Raw genomic sequence first — 17,647 nt, forward strand, 5'->3', positions numbered from 1 at the left:
GGTTTTGTTGCTTTCCTCTTATTAAGAAAAGTAATTGTTGACTGTCTTGTACTATCCTGTGATCCGAGCTCAGTCAGGCTGATTAGCAGTGACAGCATGTCAGAGGTCATTACCATTAAGCACACCTCAGTGAACAATTCAATGGAGTTGTTATTCCACCAGTGGTAGCCCTCACAAGTAGGCTTAAGAATCCCAGGAAATGAACTCCAGATCACTCTGGGCTAACCTGCATGCCTGAGCACCCTCTGCTGCTCAGCACTAGCTGGAACCAGCAGTTCCACACAGTCCCCTGAGTCCCGGGGGATCATGATGCACACCCAGGGCAGTGGTGCCGCTGGAAGGAGCAACACCTGAGCATCCTTAGCCCACAGTTGTGGTTCATCTTGGAGAATTTGGAAACAAGCAGGTGCTTGGTATTTTCAGCTTGGAGATTATGGCTTTAGATTAGCACATTGCCAAAGGCAGCATGTTTTTGTGTGTGTTCTACATATAAATATACACATTTGTAAGTGTATACATGTGAGTGTGTCAGTACGTGTTTCAATATATACACAGATATCCATATATAGGTATATGGATATACACATTCATATATGTGCATATATCTATAATGTACACACCAATATCCATATTTTATATCTATGCACATAGATTTTCTTGACCATTCCTTTTCATAAACAGGCTTTAAGCCTGCCCTCCCTTTTTCACTCTCTTACTCATATTGGCAAGAAATGTGTGTGTCCATTATGTCTGTACAGAGAGGGAAGGAAGAAAGTGCATGTGTGTACATATATAAGTACATATCTTATACGCAGTTTCAGCTGGCTGTAATCCACAGGTCATCACTCCATACTGAAGCCCTTCTCTACCAGCAGGTCCCCATTCACGTGTCCTGCATAAATGCTAGAGCCATCCACTGCAACACGACTAGGTTAGCAGCATTTGGTTCCTCTCCCCATAAATAGATGCTAAATTCCTTGCAGTTTGGTGGAACAACCCTGAAGGTACTATATGGACTGCTTGCAGCTGCTCACTTTCTAACAAATATCTGAATGAAGCCTCCTCCTCTGTCAAGGCTTTCAGTAAGTGCAGTTCTGTGGAGTGCTGGTAATTTATCATAAGCCATAGCTTCAGAGTCGGGATATCTGTTGTCCTACAACAAACAAGCACAGCCTGATTTGGCTTTCTTTCACCCAGGTAAAACTGCAAGACTTCCTTCAGAATGCTCCTGCCTAGATTGGCAGCAAGCATAACCCTTTTTTTACATATCCATGTGATGCTTTAAGTGCTCCACCCAAATCCCCTGTCTCTCCTTTACAATCCCAAAAGCAGCCCTGGGAGAAGCAGCACCTCCTGTTCAAAGAAAGAGCATCACACGGTGTCTCAAGTGGAACAAAAACAGCTGCAAGATGGAAGACTGAATGAAAGCACCCAAGCAAGGATTGCAGCATATGCTACAACAGCACATAAAACACCTTAAAAAAAAATAACCCTGTCTAGTTCCATACTACAAACTTACTCTCTGCTTATTAAAAATGTTCCAGTGAGAAAAATAAAATTACTTTAAAATTATGATGGGACTGAATTTCAGACAATGGAGAAATTCAGTCAAGTAATCACTGAGGTAATCTATTTATTCATCTTGGAAAAATCCTGATCAGGAGAAAGTGCATTAAGACACGGGGATTCAGCTGCCACCCTTCTCACTGAATAGACAATCAGAACATGCCCCTTTGAACCTTGCATTAATAAAATTCTCATTAAATGCAAACCTGCACAATGTTATCTTGAAGAGGCTCATTAGCTTAATAAAAAATAACTTGTCTCAAAATGTGTTTATTTCCTCATAGGTGAGAAGGTGAGTTTTCAAACCACCAACTGCTGCAGCTTCCTATTTCAACCCCACCAGTGCTGCATGCAGCTATATCCTGCAGTCTATCACATCTCAATTATCAATGAAAACCCCAGAGACATATCCACAGACAGAAGTTATAATGACTATTATGAGATAGGACAGCAATTGAAATCACTCATTCCAGTGTGGTATGTAAGATTTTCAGACAGATAAGGCTATTATTATTCTGTCTTCTTCAAATTTTCATTTTCTTTAGGTTAGACAGAAATTATGAATTATCTGTAAAAAAAAGAGAAGGCAGGAATAGCCTCCCCATCTCTCAATACCGAAAAAGAATATTCGTGACTGCTCTTTTCACTGGAGAAATCAAAGAACACAAGGACAAGAAAAATCAAATAATCAGCAACAACAAAACTATCTAGTGGAGAATAAGGTCCAAGTAAAGAGTAGTGTTCATACCATAATAGGATACACAAAGTGAGATCTCTCTCTGTGGCTGAGTTTAAACAAGAACATGTCAAAGATTCTCTAAGTATTACTCATCCTGACTCTCTATTACAGCATTTCATCAGCTGAGCTCACCAGTTCAGCACTGTGGGTGCAAGCAGGACTGTTTTATGTGTCTCCTCAACAGTTACTCTTGTAACACAAATGCAGTGCAGCCACACACCACTCCTCTCCTGGCAGAAATACACATAAAATTGTACACTAAGATTTAAAGCACTTGTTAAAGCCCACCACATGCATGCACAGGCAGATGCTTTTACATTTATGAAACCCACTAAAAGCCTTAAGATAAGGAAATGACAATGTTTATTTATTTTTAAATAGCTTGTATAATGAGATGAAGATATAAACCAAAACAGGACTTTGCACTGTAGAGTTACAGCAAAAAGCAGGTAATCATTGCTCATAAAAACTTTCCAGAATGATGGAGCAAGGTGAGGGAAAAATCCAATGTGAAATGGATTTCTCTAAATTCATTCTCTTCATGGCAAAGGTATCCAAATAAGACACAGTATTCTAAGACCACTCTAGGGGAAACCAAAGGAGTATAAATGAACAAACATAACAAGGAGCTAAACCAGGTCCTAGTCCCAGTCACCATTTTGAAACATCACACTTTAAATCACCTTCACAAAAGAACAGTACCTTTGGATTTTTCTGGCTGCTCTGAAATCTATTCAGTTGAAGAATCCTTCAAATGTAGTATTTTTACCATCAGGAGAAAAGAAACCGAAGACAAAATTCTTCCCCGCTCCCTTTTTTTTTTTTTTTTGAGAAAGCAAGGAAATGGGATAAATCAAAGAGACTGACTTCTCAGAATCCTAATCCCTCCCTAGGCCTTGAATCATCTCTAATTTAGACCTTTTCAAATTTCAGTGAATGAAAAGCAGTCATTCACAAAACTTCAACCCAGATGAGCAGTTGGGTGGAGCAAGGGAAATCTACCAGAAGTCCATCAGAAAAACATGTTAGAGACTTCACTGGTTCCAGACAGAACTGTGACCTGGACATGTCTGATACAGGCTGTCCAGGGAAGGGTCTCACAGTGACAGTTTTTTTGTTGTTTCTTGTCTCAGTTGCAACTTCATAAAGGCAGTTGTTAAGCCAAAAGGAAATAAGCCCACACAAAATTTTAGTTTCACAAACCAGAGGTGAGCACAAACCCTCAGTGATCACTTATTGTTTTAATCTCTTCCCAGTGTAGACTTCTCTCCCTGGGTATACAGAGAATTCACAGGGCAGACATTTTGTGTCACATTAAGTGACATTATTTTGCCAACATCTACCTGTTCTGCTGCTTCACTTCAAGTGCATTATCTACCCACAGGAGTTCATTTACATCTGGTTTAAAAAAAAAAAAAAAAACAACAAAAAACCCACAAAAATAAGGATAGTACTAAAATAAATCTGGAATCATACATGATTGTCACCAAGCTTACAGACTTACTAAGGGAACCTCTAAGGTGGTTTACAGACATGTAAGATGTACACTGATTTCAAAGATGCCCTCAGAGAGTTTGTCCTACACAATGTCTTTTGTAGTGAGGGAAATGACAAGCACTAGCAATGCAGCAGTACTGAGCTACTTGGTGTTGCAGACACCGAGTGTCTGGGGTGACCAGGGAAGGGATGGACAGATATTTTTTCAGTATAAATACTTACACCTTTTATGGTTTGTTTACAGGCCAGAGCTAAGCTGTAAATATTCTCTCTCAACATCTGCTCTTAATCAGTCAGATCCATCATGATCCTCTTGCTCAGCACCCAGCTTGGTCAGTACTAGTTGCTTCAGGTGCCAGCAAAATAAATTCTTGCCATCGTGAAAGAGCACACACCTAGATTTACACTCTTTAGCCTTACAAGTAAAGCATAACTTCTGCCCTTGAACAGGAAGAAGAGGTTTAAGAGAACACTGAAATGTCCTTAAATAATCAGTTTTAAACACACACAAAATCCTGCAATGTTAACAGACCTCACATCTGCTTATTAGTGCTGGCTTATAGTCCCCTCCATAGCTTCCCAGAATTGCAATAGAATCACGCAACAGAAATCCATCAGGTCCACAACTGCTCTTCCAGCACAGCATTGTTCCCTACTGTACGATTCCTCGCAAGAATGCTGTGAGGATTAATTCATTACAGTTTGTGCCATGCTTTGAAAGCACTCAGTCAACAGAAGAGCCGAGAGAATTATTAGAGAGAGGACAATCAAACCCTGGTGATCCTCTCTTTATCCCAGTAGTCCCTTTTTAGAGCAACAGTTTAGCCCAACAAAGAGAACAAATTCAGCCCCAAATTTATTAAAACAAATGTGAAAGAATCATGATAAAAATGTAGTTGCACAGGACACAATCTTCAAAATGGTTACTAATTGTACTCCTTACCTAATATTCACTAATGCATGGGTCACCTTGCTTGCAGGCTCTTTCCACTGACCAGCATTGGTAGACAGCCTTAGAACTGAAAGGAGAAGACAGTTAACAGTGCTAGCACAGAACTGGAAATTTTCTAATTTTAAACAGAAAAAAAAAAATCTGCTTTGGCAAGATGGAAGTCCAGGAATCACATCAAAACAAAGGTCTTCTTCCAGACAACCTGTGATCCAGGGCAGATATTCCCTTCAAAGCCCATGTAAGAAACATAAGGAACATGGAAGTGGTGAATAGAAAAAAATAATGACTCTGAGACAGGAAGCAGAGGGGATAGAAGAACCCAGGTCTTGCTTTCATCACCACATATACCATTAATTTCCCCCAGACACAGGTCAGTGACCCACATCTAGAATAACTAGTATTCCACATTCTGTTGTCCTCCAGCTCCCATTTATGCAAGATTCCATCTGAGCTGGACTACATCCTGCAGATTAAACTCTCTCCAGCAATAATGGATTCTTTACATCTCCATTTATCCAGAATTGTAGAGAGGAATTACACACTAGACTAGGAAAAAACACTCCCTGTAGGAACAAGGGTGCTGTTCTATTGCACAGATGGTCTCTGACAGATTTAAGAGCAGATCTGAAAACATTCTGCAACAGGAAGAACTTCTAGGGAATCCAATCCTTTTCCACCAGAGTACCAAAAATATTTATTTAGGTCAAAACACGTGGTGTTTCTATGGTGGTAGTTACCTGCACATCTCTTGGTATGCATCAAAACAATAATAGATCTTGCAGCAGATTAATTTCCATATCGCCTGAATAAAAGGGAATTTTCTATGAAGTTGTACATAAGGGTTTTCAGGAAATTAGATCCCACAAGAAGGGATCACCGTCAACTTAGAGGTGAAGGAACAGCTCATCATCTGAATTTAGGATCATCTAGAAACATGGATGCTACAAGTGAATCCATAAGCACAGTGGCTGCGTACTCATGCCTATAATTGTAGTACAGAAGCTTCCAGTCCCGAAGATCTGGATAACATTCAGTTTCAAAACAAGAAACAAAAACTCCAAGTCAATCAGACTCCACCTCCACTCCCAAAATAGAAAGTTTCAACCACATTAACAGAAAACTAAAGGACAGAGTAGCTTCCTCATCTGTGCTCACAAATGCCCCAAGGTCAGGGTCACTGTAGTCCCAGAGATGGGCTGACAAGCAAAAGGAAGCTCTCAGAACACCTGATGGCTTTCATCAGCTTGAGACAGTGCTACCTTCTCACTTCTTAGTCTACCATTACACGTCATCTGCAGAAAAAAGATGTCAGCTCTGCATAACATTATTTTGTCAAACAGTAGGTACTGTATTTGAACATCTGAAGTAATGTATTCAGAGAGGGTTTTCATTCAGGTATCTCCAACAGTAATTCAAAGGGGTTTGCTCTAGGTAGCAAGATGGAAAACATTCATGTGACAAATTGTTTCAACGGGTTAGGTGTGCCTTTTGCAACCCAGCTGAGGAAGTATTTGAGTGTGTTATACTATTCCACTTGCCTTCAGCTTCCACAGGGGATGGGTTTGAAAAAATCTTAACAGCTAAAATTCTTGGGAGTAAGAAATGGGTTAGTAAAAAATCTTGTGCACTTAGAGGGCACAAAAATGGGCAAGTGATCTCTTATGTAATGATGTAATGGCTGATAACTGTAGGAAATTTATACAAAAGAGCAGTTACTTTTTGCTTGCAGTTACAGGGGGTATTCAGCTACTTTTATATGGGTGAGGAATGGTTCTCCCCCATGTCAGAAGAGTGCTGTGGCCAACTGTCTGTCCTTTAACTCCCCTTATTTGCTTATATTAATTCTCATTGTTCATTGATTGATTGCATTGAGAAGGAAGTACGGGGTGAATGGAAGAAAGGTCCTTCTAGAATAAAACAAACAAAGAACACAGCTATATTCCTTTTCTTCATAGCTTCAAGTATGCAGAAACTACACCAATGCTGCTGCAGCTACCCTGGGCTGCAGGCTCCTGTGTATGCACTGCCTGATTATGCCTCCATGCATTCCTTGCTCTTCTTTGTTCCTCTTTTCCCTGCTGGGTGTCACTTGGTAGCATTCCAGTATGTCTCTCTCTTTTGAAGGGTGGCAGCTCCTCCCTGTTTTGCCAGTGGGCACATTCTTCAGTCCACTGATTCACTTGTCACTGCAAGCAGCTTTGTGAGGGCTGTTTTCTTGGTTCTTTTGGCAATGAGTGCAGTAGATGTGATTCGCCTAGCACAGCAAGCTTTTTGCTATAAGTTTCTCAAATTCTCTTCCAAATTCTTATTTGCATTGAGTGTTTCTCTGTACTGGCTGGTTTGGTAGCATGTACATGCCTTTTGACTTGAAACTGTTGAATATAGTAGAGGCAAACTACATGAAAATGCATGACATACCACATACTCTCTTTTGCCAACAAATTTATATTTCCAACCACGGTCGGTGACTGATACAGAGGCAAGGAAGGTAAGGACTCTGTTCCTATTTTGTTCTGACTTAAAAAAAAAATTATCCCTTTAACAAGTTTATCCTTCTCTCAATTCCTCAATTCTTAATTTACCAAACATATCCTAGTACACAAAACCTGTCCAGTCAGCAAGGCGCACATCAGAAGCAGGTGGACTGAAAACACCTGACACAAACATCCCTCCTCCACCACCCTCAGTTCCAGTCAGCAGCAGTCCTGACGAGTCAGGAGGTACTCACCCATGGAATAAAGGTTGTCAAAATTCTGATGCATCCGAATGATTTCATAATACAGCTCATCATAGCTGCTGGGAGTGGGGAGGAAGGTGTCTCCGTAAGTGATGAACATGTTGAACAGGTTCACAACCTATATAAGTGAAAAGAAGTTACAAGAATATTTAGCCCAAATCTATTCTGCAACAGAAACAATACAAACTATGTCCCAAACCTTCAAAGAAATAGCTCACAATTGCAGCAGACAGTATTACACTACTTGATTGCTTTATCTATTATTTTCCTTATAGTAGAGACAGACAAGAACCTTAAATACTATTTTATCTGAGGCTAGAAAAGCATGTTTCTATTTTGCATGCAGAGGGACACAGAAGAAGAAACAATATTGACAAATCTGGAAAATTAAATAAGGCCTTTCCTCAAACAGACTTCTTTATTTCAATGAGCAGACCCTACAGTGAGTCCAAGCACTGCCCTTTCCAAACAGCTAGTGAAACCAAACACAGTGATATCCCTCTGCTTTGTGGCCTTCTTCTCATATCTCCTTAACAGACCAGAAATCCTTTCTGGAATCCTTTCAGGATTACAATTCTTTCTTAAGATTCATTCACTATTAAGTTGTTAAAAATAAGAGGATTTGTGTGTACTCACCATAAGAGCAAGAGTGAAGATGTTGTGCTTGGCCAGCAACACAGTCTCATTAGACATGAGGAACTTTAACAAGTTGATCAAAGCTAGGAGAAAATAAGTATTTTTAAAATAATATAAAAAACAAAGCCATTTTCTACAAGTCACTTAAATACAGATGCATTTACATTATCAGGTGTAAGCTAGCCTAAATGCCAGCTGCAGAAATTATTCTCAGAATTTATCAGAAATTATCAATTTACATGTAGGGGTTGGCAGTGGGTTTTGTGGCTAAAATACGCTGCTGGACAGCTAAGTGACAGCTATTTTATCACCCCACTTTTATTCTATTTCACTGACTTCCCAATCAAATCTTCTCAGGCTCAAGCTAAGTCTCTTGTTAGCTTAGTTCATGGAGCTTTTTCTATCTGCTAGATCCTGGAGTGAGTTTTCAGGCTGGAGAATCAGACTGTCTCGCTTCTGTTTCGTGTATCACCAACATGATGTATGCATAGTCAGCCCCAAACTGTCACTCTTGTTGATACACAGAGTTTTTAAAAAAAGTAACAAAAACCCCACAGCACAGCTTTTCTGTAGCTCTGTGTCAATGCTGCTGCACTGGTAAAAGGAAGAATGTAGTACTTTATTGTGTCAGTTATCTGGGGCTGGGCGGTAAAGACTACAGATCTGGTTCACACTCGTCTTAAATTATGAAACAACAAAAGTCCCTGCTGTAACCACCCAACAGCAGTTAGTAAGAGTGATAATTAACAAAGAGGTTCACTAAAAATGCTTTAATCAAACCGACTTCACAATAAACAATTGCATTCCATGTGCTTGAATAAAGTTCTTTATCTTGTTTTTTCTAGCTGAAATTTTTTGAAGAGAAAACTATTTTCTTCTGCATTATAGCTGCTCAGGACTGAAAGCTGATGCTTGCCTAGAGCAGGTTTTTAATGTACTCTCTACTCTGAAGTCAAGAGATTTCAAGACTTAAAACCTCTGACTTTAGATGTCCTGCAAAGTCAAGATGGAGTGTTATACACACTTCTTAAAAAAGTTCTTTATTATCTACTAATTGGTAGCTGCATCTAGCAGAACACCACCAGGCATTAGTCCAACTTTTTATAGGCATGAGTAGAATTTGTTAATCTCTTTTTCCCCTCACCATTACACAAGTGCCACAAGCTACCCAGTTCTGGTTTGGGAAAACTCCACAGCAAATGCAGAACAAACCATTCCTTTCAGCCCAAAGGTACAGGCTGTGTAAGAGAAGAAGAACATACACAGGAAACAGGAATGAGGTAAGGACAAAATTTAGATACCCATCCCCTTCAAGATTAGAAAGTATTCACAAAAGGTAAAACCAAAAAAACAACAGTATAAAGATAGATGTGAAGAGAGTGGTCAGATCTTGAATTAAACAAAATTGTCAGATTCTGAATGCAGTCCTGCAACCTCTATTTTCCAATATTAGAAGTTTACCACGAGTATCAAAAGTTTATATACGCCCCCCCAAAACAGAAGCCTACATCTCCAGGGTGGGTATTTACTCATCACAGACAGAAGCTATTTCAGTTTAATCTACCAATGGGTGGCCGATGCTGAACTGCAAACCAGAGTGAACAAAGTTCTCTGCAAACTCCAGACATGCAAATGATTTATCTTTCAGAGCTATTCCAGGATTTAACCACCAGCAATAACATCTCTCCCTTCCGTGACAGCGGCCCACCTCATGAAGCAGATATATTAACACTCATTCAATTCAGCCACAGAACTCCCCATACCATTATCACCCCATCATCAGACAAACTTCTGAGACCAAAAGCAGAAACCAGATTCCACAATAAACCATCTCTGGAAATAACTCCTGTCAGTTATTTTTCAGTAAAACAGCTTTTTCAAAACAAAGAAGTAGCAGGTACAGATGGGCTCTCCACCAGAGCAGAGATCCAGCTAAAAACAGGTTGCCAAGGTAACCAAGCCTCCACAGCAAAAAAGTAGAGTCTCCTGCAGTCAGTGCCTTGGACTGCAGACAGCTGCCCTGCATCTCTGTCACAGCAGCTCATCGGCCATCTCCCCATTTCATAGTTACAGGCACGACTTTACTCTTTCCTGTCCATACAGCCACAGCTTGTGACCAGGTGGTGCTGTTTAACAAACAGCACCTTGGGCTTCTGGAAGCAAAGTAGCAGAGCTCTGGATTTCCTGTAACAAGTGGTGTGAAGTCTTTTGTTCGCTTCTTTGCCTCTTGCTCTCCCAACAGAGCCCTGCTGAACAGCCTTTGTAGCAGGTGATTGCACAGCATGACGAGAAGCCACTGAACATCCAAACACAGTGAACATGAAAGACACCCCTGATAGACACTGTTTTTAAAAGAACAAGTGTATTTGTCTAGAGCACAAGCACTCACCAAACAACAAGCACCCTACAATTACCTATTGCAGTATTTCTGAAGAACCTGCACTGCTCTATATTGGTGACAACACTCGAAGGAGAACTTGCTCTGTTCTACCCCAACACCAGCTCCTACGTTGCTCCCAGCTGTTGTGAAGAATTTGCTTATGTTTCATTTTCCTGTTCCAGTTAGAAAGAAGGCAAGAGATTACCACTGCTTGAAATAAATCTTTATACCTGAACTGCACTGCATCACAGCTCACTACTCACAGCTCATCTGCGCTGGTCCTTCCCCAAGAACTAGGAAGGAGAGGGTTGTGCTTCACATGAAGAGGAAACAGTGCTGCACTCAGAGCCTGGCAAGAAGAACTAACCCACCAGGTTTACAGGCACTGTGTGCACTGTACAGATAAATTTATCCAACTGTTTGGAAACCACACATTCCTAAAAAAGTTGCAGTGTTCCTAAGTAGGATATGCTCTACATCGATACTAAAAGAGCAACCAATCTTTTTCCACACCAGCACATTCTGCAGCAGCCTGTGCTCAAGTGGCTCTAAGGAACAGGATCACTGTGGAACATGAACCCTTAAATCTCTTTCCTGTGTCTCTGTAGTTTGCTTGTAAGGCAGACTGTACTGAAAATGAGGACAGCTATGCCCTGGAGTTTTCAGGATTAACAACTTTTAGATTCAGCTTCATGTGCCCAATGTATTTCAGCAACAATTACACACACAAAATAAACTTTTAGAGGAAATGTCCAACTGGTTGAACACCCCTCTGCCCTTTAGCTCCAACAGGGCACTGATGCTACTATTCCTGAACAACCTGAAGCTAAAACAGATGTGCCACTTTTTCCCTGCTGCAATCAACTGTTTGCCTCTCATAGCCCATCTGCAGGCTGCCCTCTCACAGTAGCCAGGAAATTATCCTTTTTTTTTTTTTTCTTTCCACAACAGAGGAGCCATTCAGTCTCTCAGCTGCACAGCAGCTGACAGCACTGTGACCTTTGCTTGGGCCCAGCCACCTTAGCCCAAATTGTGCTCCAAGATTTAACAGTGATGGATAGTTTGGGCATGAGATCTATTTCAATATGAACTGGAAAAGAGCACCATTTTTATAACAGCCTCTAGAGCCTTTTCTTTCTTCCCCTTAAAGATACCTGTCTTTGGCATCCCTTGGCAGGACCCAATACATCCACTGTGGTGAGTCTTGAAACATCCATAATTTCACAACACAACACTGTCACTAGAACTTCTTTGGCAAGAAAAGCAGGAAGCTTTATGTAAACTAAAAAAGCAGCCACCAGTATTTTCATGCAAGCTCCTCAGTTTGAGCACACTGACTATGCTGCTTAAATCAATAAGAAGAGAACACAGATTTGAACACCTATATTTATAGCCTCAAAACCAAGTAGAAAAGCATGTTGAGTGGACACAGAGTCATATGATTGGCTGTATGCGAAAGTGGTGTAAAGCACAGGTTGTTTTTTAGGCAATTTTCTCTCCTAAGGATTATTATAGCCAAAGGATGAAAAGTGACATCACCAGCTTTTACAGATACTCTCCCTGCTTTTTAAATTGAAGTGACTGCAGAGAAAGAGGCTCTTAGCTCTTCCACTGCACAGCTGCTTTTGAAGACAGACATTTTCCCTTATCAGCTCTTGTGGCCGGTCTGTCTGCCAAGGAGCAGCAGTACTCCTGCTCAGTGATTTGCTGCCCTTCTTCAAGCAAATCCTCAGTGAGAAGACTGTGGGCAGCCAGAATCTCCTCTTCTACCAGAAAGGAAGTAATTCCTGGTATGGACAGATGCCCTTCACTCACTCCTTCCCCTATTCCTGTTCCCACACTAGACTTACCTTCTCTCCTTGTAAACCTTGTTTCAAACAGAAGTATATTCAGCCCCAGACAAATTGGCATTCATGCAAAGTTTTTGTTTAATTTAGTGTCTCAGTAATCACTCTATGGATCATGTGTAATGCAACAGGACCGTGGAGGTAGATTAAGAGAAAAAGAAAAAAAGAAGTAGTAGTACCATCCCTTAGGCAAGTCAGAATGTAGCACAGATTCTGCCAGGAGCATCAGAAGGCTCTGATGTGTTATTGCACAACGGAGCAGAAGAGAACAGCCCTGAGACACAACATCAGTGAGAGCTTGGGTGGGTTCAGCACAGTATGGAGGCCTCTGTCACTGCATCTGCTGCGCTTACAGGTCAAAATTCTTCTAATGGTGCATATAATGGCCCTCAACAAAGGAGCAAAGGAGAAAAAAGAGAGATGCGAGGATTCCTCAGCTGCAGTGTAACATCCATTAACAGGATCCTGTGCTCTACTAAAATCCTCAAGATTTCTACCCTTCAACTTTCAGGGCACACTGGGAAGAATAGTGATTTTCCCATTCTCTCTGGAAATTACCATTGTACCAGCAGTATATTCAGTGTCCTCCTTTATGTGTCTCAACACCTTTAGGAGGATCTCCACCCACATGTCACTAAAATAATGACATCTGGGCAATACTTCCATGTTGCAGAGAAATCATCTGCCTACGAGTGCCTCAGCAGCACAGTAACCACCCTGGACCTCCCATAGCCAGCCTTTTCACATATACATACCCTAAAGGTAAGGTCCATTCCACTCACTGTAGTACATGGTAAGCCAGATCTGCTACGGCTTAGCACAACAGACTGGAACTGAGAAGAAAGTGGATTCAGTTCTTCAGGAAGTAGCACTGGTCTTTCTGTGCTTCAATTCCTCCAACATAAAAGAGAAAACCAGACTACTCTACCTGCCAACAGCACTGGAAACATCAATAGAGCAACAAGAAGAGCCCTGGCTCTACCTGGTCAGATGAAAGGCTCACCTATGCACAGTGCTCTCCACTGGTCAACATCAAATCCCTGTTGAGAAGTAATAGGCCAAACAATGCTTTCTCATAATGCTCTTCCACATTCCAAAATACAGCATGATTTCCTTACATGAGGGAGACTACAGTGCAGAATATGGAAATAACAGATTCTCACAACAGACCAGTCCACTCTCATTCTAGACTGGAAGTCACAAGGGCTAAACTAGGATAACCATATAGCCCACTGTGCAGCTGTGAGGAGAAGAAAGCCCAGACCAGCCTAATCACCTGTAGCAAATGCTGTAACTGAAAGGCAATTCAGAACTAGGGTAACAAAAGGCTCAAATACGACATTCTGAGATGACCAGAGTGTTAAAAGGTGCAGATCTGGCCACATTCAGCACTGGCAGGCACTCAGCAGAACAGTGATCAAAACAAATTCAGCAGGAGATGAGTATCTACAGATTGGGTTTGACAGGAAAGAACCAACAGAGGTAGTTTCCAGATAGAGCTGTAGGAATAGGAAGCGTGTCCAAGGAATAGTTACATTGCTGTTACAAACTAATGCACCAGAACTCCCTGAGGCACAAACTATCCCAGCATTCTTGGACAAGCGAACCAATTACTCACTGACAGCACTTGCAGCTTCCTGTCAATCAGCCAAAGCGCTAGAAAACAAGACTGTTGCACCAGTGCTGCAGTCCCCACTCAGGGGAGCAGGGGAAGCAATGTCAACATCACCAGTCAACATGCTTCAGCTCCTTCCCTCTGCTCTGATCAGGAGGGAGCACCCAGCTCCCCCCCGTAACAATTATGTGGTTGGACACTCTAACCACAGCCACGCTGCCCCCCTGCTTGCTGCCACAGGCACTGCCAGGTTCCTCCTCCAGGCCACCACAGCTCTGTGGCAGAAAGCAGCTGGCTACTGGCAGGCTCCTCATCAACAGCACCAGCACTCTGCAGCTGTTCCCTCTTCTCCCCATGACTCTCAGGGTACAGGCATGGAAGCAGCCTGTTTTCTAAATGAGAATCAACAGCTTGCCAGAGGGCTGGAGCACATGCTGGCATAACCCTCCGCTCCCAGGATCAGTCAAGCAGGCCACTTCACTTCCAACCCTTTACTTTCTTTCTATAGCCCCCATCCCCAGTACTCACTGTTCCCACCTAAATGGAGCCACCAGTGTGAAAATTGCAAGCTTAATGGAAATGCTGATTGCTGATGCCAGAGCAATGCTGCTTGATGGCAATCCAGCAAGCACTAAGAAAGAACACAAATTTTCCAGCTTAAGCTAAAGCTCAGATGAACAATATGCTTTTTTTCTTAAAAATAAAAAATAAAAAAGCACACACCCACAAGCTTCATTCCTCTTTAGAGAAAAGGGAAGTATTGAGCTCAGTTCTGTTTTGCCTGACAGTGTAGGTTCACACTGTTAATTAAACAGTAGTCTTGGGAGTTAAGGTTGCACATTTTTGCACAGGGTTTTTAAACAGAAAAGGAGGAGAATCTGGAGAAAAAGCAGAAACATTGTGTGAGAACATGGGAAGATAGCAAGGTAAGGAAGCCAGGAGTGCTGCTGTTTGAAAACAAAAAGGGGGCAGGGATAAATCACTGCATTCTGAATGCTGCAGCCCCTCTGTGCAGACAAAGAAAGGGCTGTGAACAGCTGACTGTAACACTTTATCATCAATGGGACTGTTTCCCAGGAGAAATTTTCACACTATCTCCTACGATCTCCAAACTGCTAGGGATTCACAATCAAATTCTCCAGTGTTTGCTAACTTTATTTAAAAAGTAATTTGCAGGACAGAGCAACATATCTGGATGAGACCTGCCAGGCTGAGGCAGGATGACCAAAAGCTTGCTAGACTTTTGTCCATGCAAATGACTAAATTCCCTTTGTGTTCATCTGAGCAAGCCTCTGTGGATAAATTCCCATCCTCATCTCACCAGGTGACCAAAAACAGCCACAAATTCTTGTATTATTCTTTTTCCGTTCATTGGCTACCAGGGTAAAACTCTTGATTATCAGTATTAAAATATGTTAAAGGTAACTAGAATTAAGTAATAGAACACTAAGATTTAGGTAAAAAAAGATGCTTCCTAAGAATGACCCATGCAGGGAATTTAGAACATCCTCTTTTACAAGAAAGCCACTGAGGTTTTGCATTTCTTACACAATCCTCTTTAGGAGATTTATATTGGGACATTTCACCAAATGTCTGTGTGCTCTTACCACAAAAATATTCTAGCTTTGGCTGAAGGGGAAATGTGGAAAGGTTAACATGAAATTGGCCCACAAGGTGAGAATGGCAGCAGAAGACTACAAGAAGATATTTGCAGTCTTCCTTCTGACCTTCACATATGCTTCTGCCTGCAAGTGGGCTTTGTAAGATGGGACTGGGGTTTTCTGGGGCAACATGGGAGTGCTGCCAGGAGTACAAATTACGTAAATCAGCAGTTGCACCAACCTTGAACCAACCTTGGGCCAACACAGTACCACACGCCCCAAGCATCAGCACTCCATGGGTAAAGAAAAACCTCTAAGGGCTGCTAATTCCCACCACATATTCCATGGCACGTAACAGTTACAGCCTTTAGTTTGTGTGAGAAACTATATTCTTTCCAATAGGTTTTCAGAATTAATCCACATTCTCAGAAACTTCACTAAAGTCAACAAGAACAAGTGTTTGTAAACCTGTTGGGCTTCCTACTAAATAGGTGGTCAATATTATCTATTTTCTTTCAGTTCCAAAGACAAGGAAGAGGATATAAAGCTTGCTGGTTACCCATCTACAAGTAAAGAAGAGGTAAGTTGCCATAGACAAGGACAATGCATAAAATGCTACTTAATCACAATTTTTGTACTGATCTACTGAGGCACTTAAAAAACAAACGCTAATTCAAAAACTTCAACTTAATGATCCAGTTCATCAGAATACTAAAAGATCTCGCTGTTTTTTGCAATCCTAGAGGTAAGCATCTCTTCCCTCAGGGTGCTAATGAGACCTGTGAAGTCATGTCTAGTCCTTCTTGACACAGAAAGAAGCCATAAGCACATCTGAAACAGTCCAAACACCGTTCTGAGAAGAAAACATCCTTTCCTCTTTCAAGCATACCATACATGATAGATACCCAGGATACACAACTAAGCTAGATGCTAGCTCTCATTCCTAATTTTCCTAAACCAAAGAATGGTCCCAGCAAGTCATTCAAATAAGAGAACAGAAAAAGGATATCAGTTCCATCCCTGAAAGTTAAAAGTGATGAACAACTCCCTTTTTGTATCATGCAATTATTTCTAACACAAAGTTCCTATCCAGTAACACCTGCCAGCCTCCCTAATGCTCTAATCCCACATTTCATCCTATCCAGATCCTACTCAGGGTCTCCCATTCCTCCTAACACACTATAACCTCCCTTTCACCTTAGACTCTCCATCCTCCCAGGTCAAGATCCTTTGAACCTCTGAAGACCAACCCATTCCATTAACTCAGAACTCCCATTCCCCTTGCATCTTTAACCAACCTGAAAACTATTCTTGCTTCTTCCTTCCTCAGTTCCTGGTGCTGCCACTACCTCTGGGATCAGCAGAGCGAGCCCATCCTCGCCACTTCAACCCCATCCCTCAGTCAGGTGGCACTAGAAAGCCAGCAACACCTTGTACTGAAGGGGCTCATGAGATCCCAAATTTCCAGCATGGCATATGGCACATGGCTGGGAGCTCTCGGTCACGTGGAGATTCTGATGTGCCACTTTGAAAAGTTGGGCCAGCCTCCTACTTCAAAAGGCATGGAGAATGAGAGGGTGAGCACCAGGTAAAGCCTGAATTAGGCAGGATGTGCTGACCTACAAAGGCATTCAAACTCTAGCATTTGTTCCACAGTTCTCTTTACAGTTTACAAGCAGTGCAGTGAAGTCAGAACGCATTTCTGCGGGAAGATATTTGAAAGGTCAAGTCTCACATATTTACTTCTTTCTCTTCCCAAAGTAGAGAGAGTTCTACTCTTCAAGTAGAACCATTTAACAGAGACAAACAGACGTTCTTTGTACTCACCCCAGATTTCATTTTACAGAAGCATTTTACACTTCACACACAAGCATCCTATTTCTTCTACCCTATTCCTACACATGATCCTTATTAGTTATCTTTGAAGATGCTGTGCTGAAGAGACCATTCTCTTAAGCTTCAACATCCTTCAAAGCTTAAGGACATTTCTTTCTTTGTTAGAACATTAGAGAATTCTTCATTGCACAGAAATTAACACAGCAGCCTTATCTGTACCATCAGCTGAGTCACGATGGCT

The 17,647-nt window shown here is 41.6% G+C and overlaps 1 protein-coding gene across 5 annotated transcripts in view; it reads right to left on the reverse strand.

Annotated features, from left to right (window-relative positions):
* The window catches only part of ARMH3 (armadillo like helical domain containing 3), a 128,668-nt gene that overhangs the window by 64,694 nt on the left and 46,327 nt on the right, over positions 1–17,647 (reverse strand). For all 5 annotated transcript variants that reach the window (XM_050336709.1, XM_050336725.1, XM_050336717.1 and 2 more), the window contains 3 exons: positions 8,128–8,210; positions 7,483–7,609; positions 4,746–4,821 (listed from right to left, as the gene is read on the reverse strand). In XM_050336709.1, coding sequence (XP_050192666.1) covers positions 4,746–4,821; positions 7,483–7,609; positions 8,128–8,210 — 286 coding nt within the window. The remainder of the gene's footprint in view (positions 1–4,745; positions 4,822–7,482; positions 7,610–8,127; positions 8,211–17,647) is intronic.

The sequence above is a fragment of the Myiozetetes cayanensis genome, unplaced genomic scaffold, assembly GCF_022539395.1.
Source record: "Myiozetetes cayanensis isolate MyiCay16 unplaced genomic scaffold, myiCay2020 scf10, whole genome shotgun sequence".
In the NCBI taxonomy this organism is placed as follows: domain Eukaryota; kingdom Metazoa; phylum Chordata; class Aves; order Passeriformes; family Tyrannidae; genus Myiozetetes; species Myiozetetes cayanensis.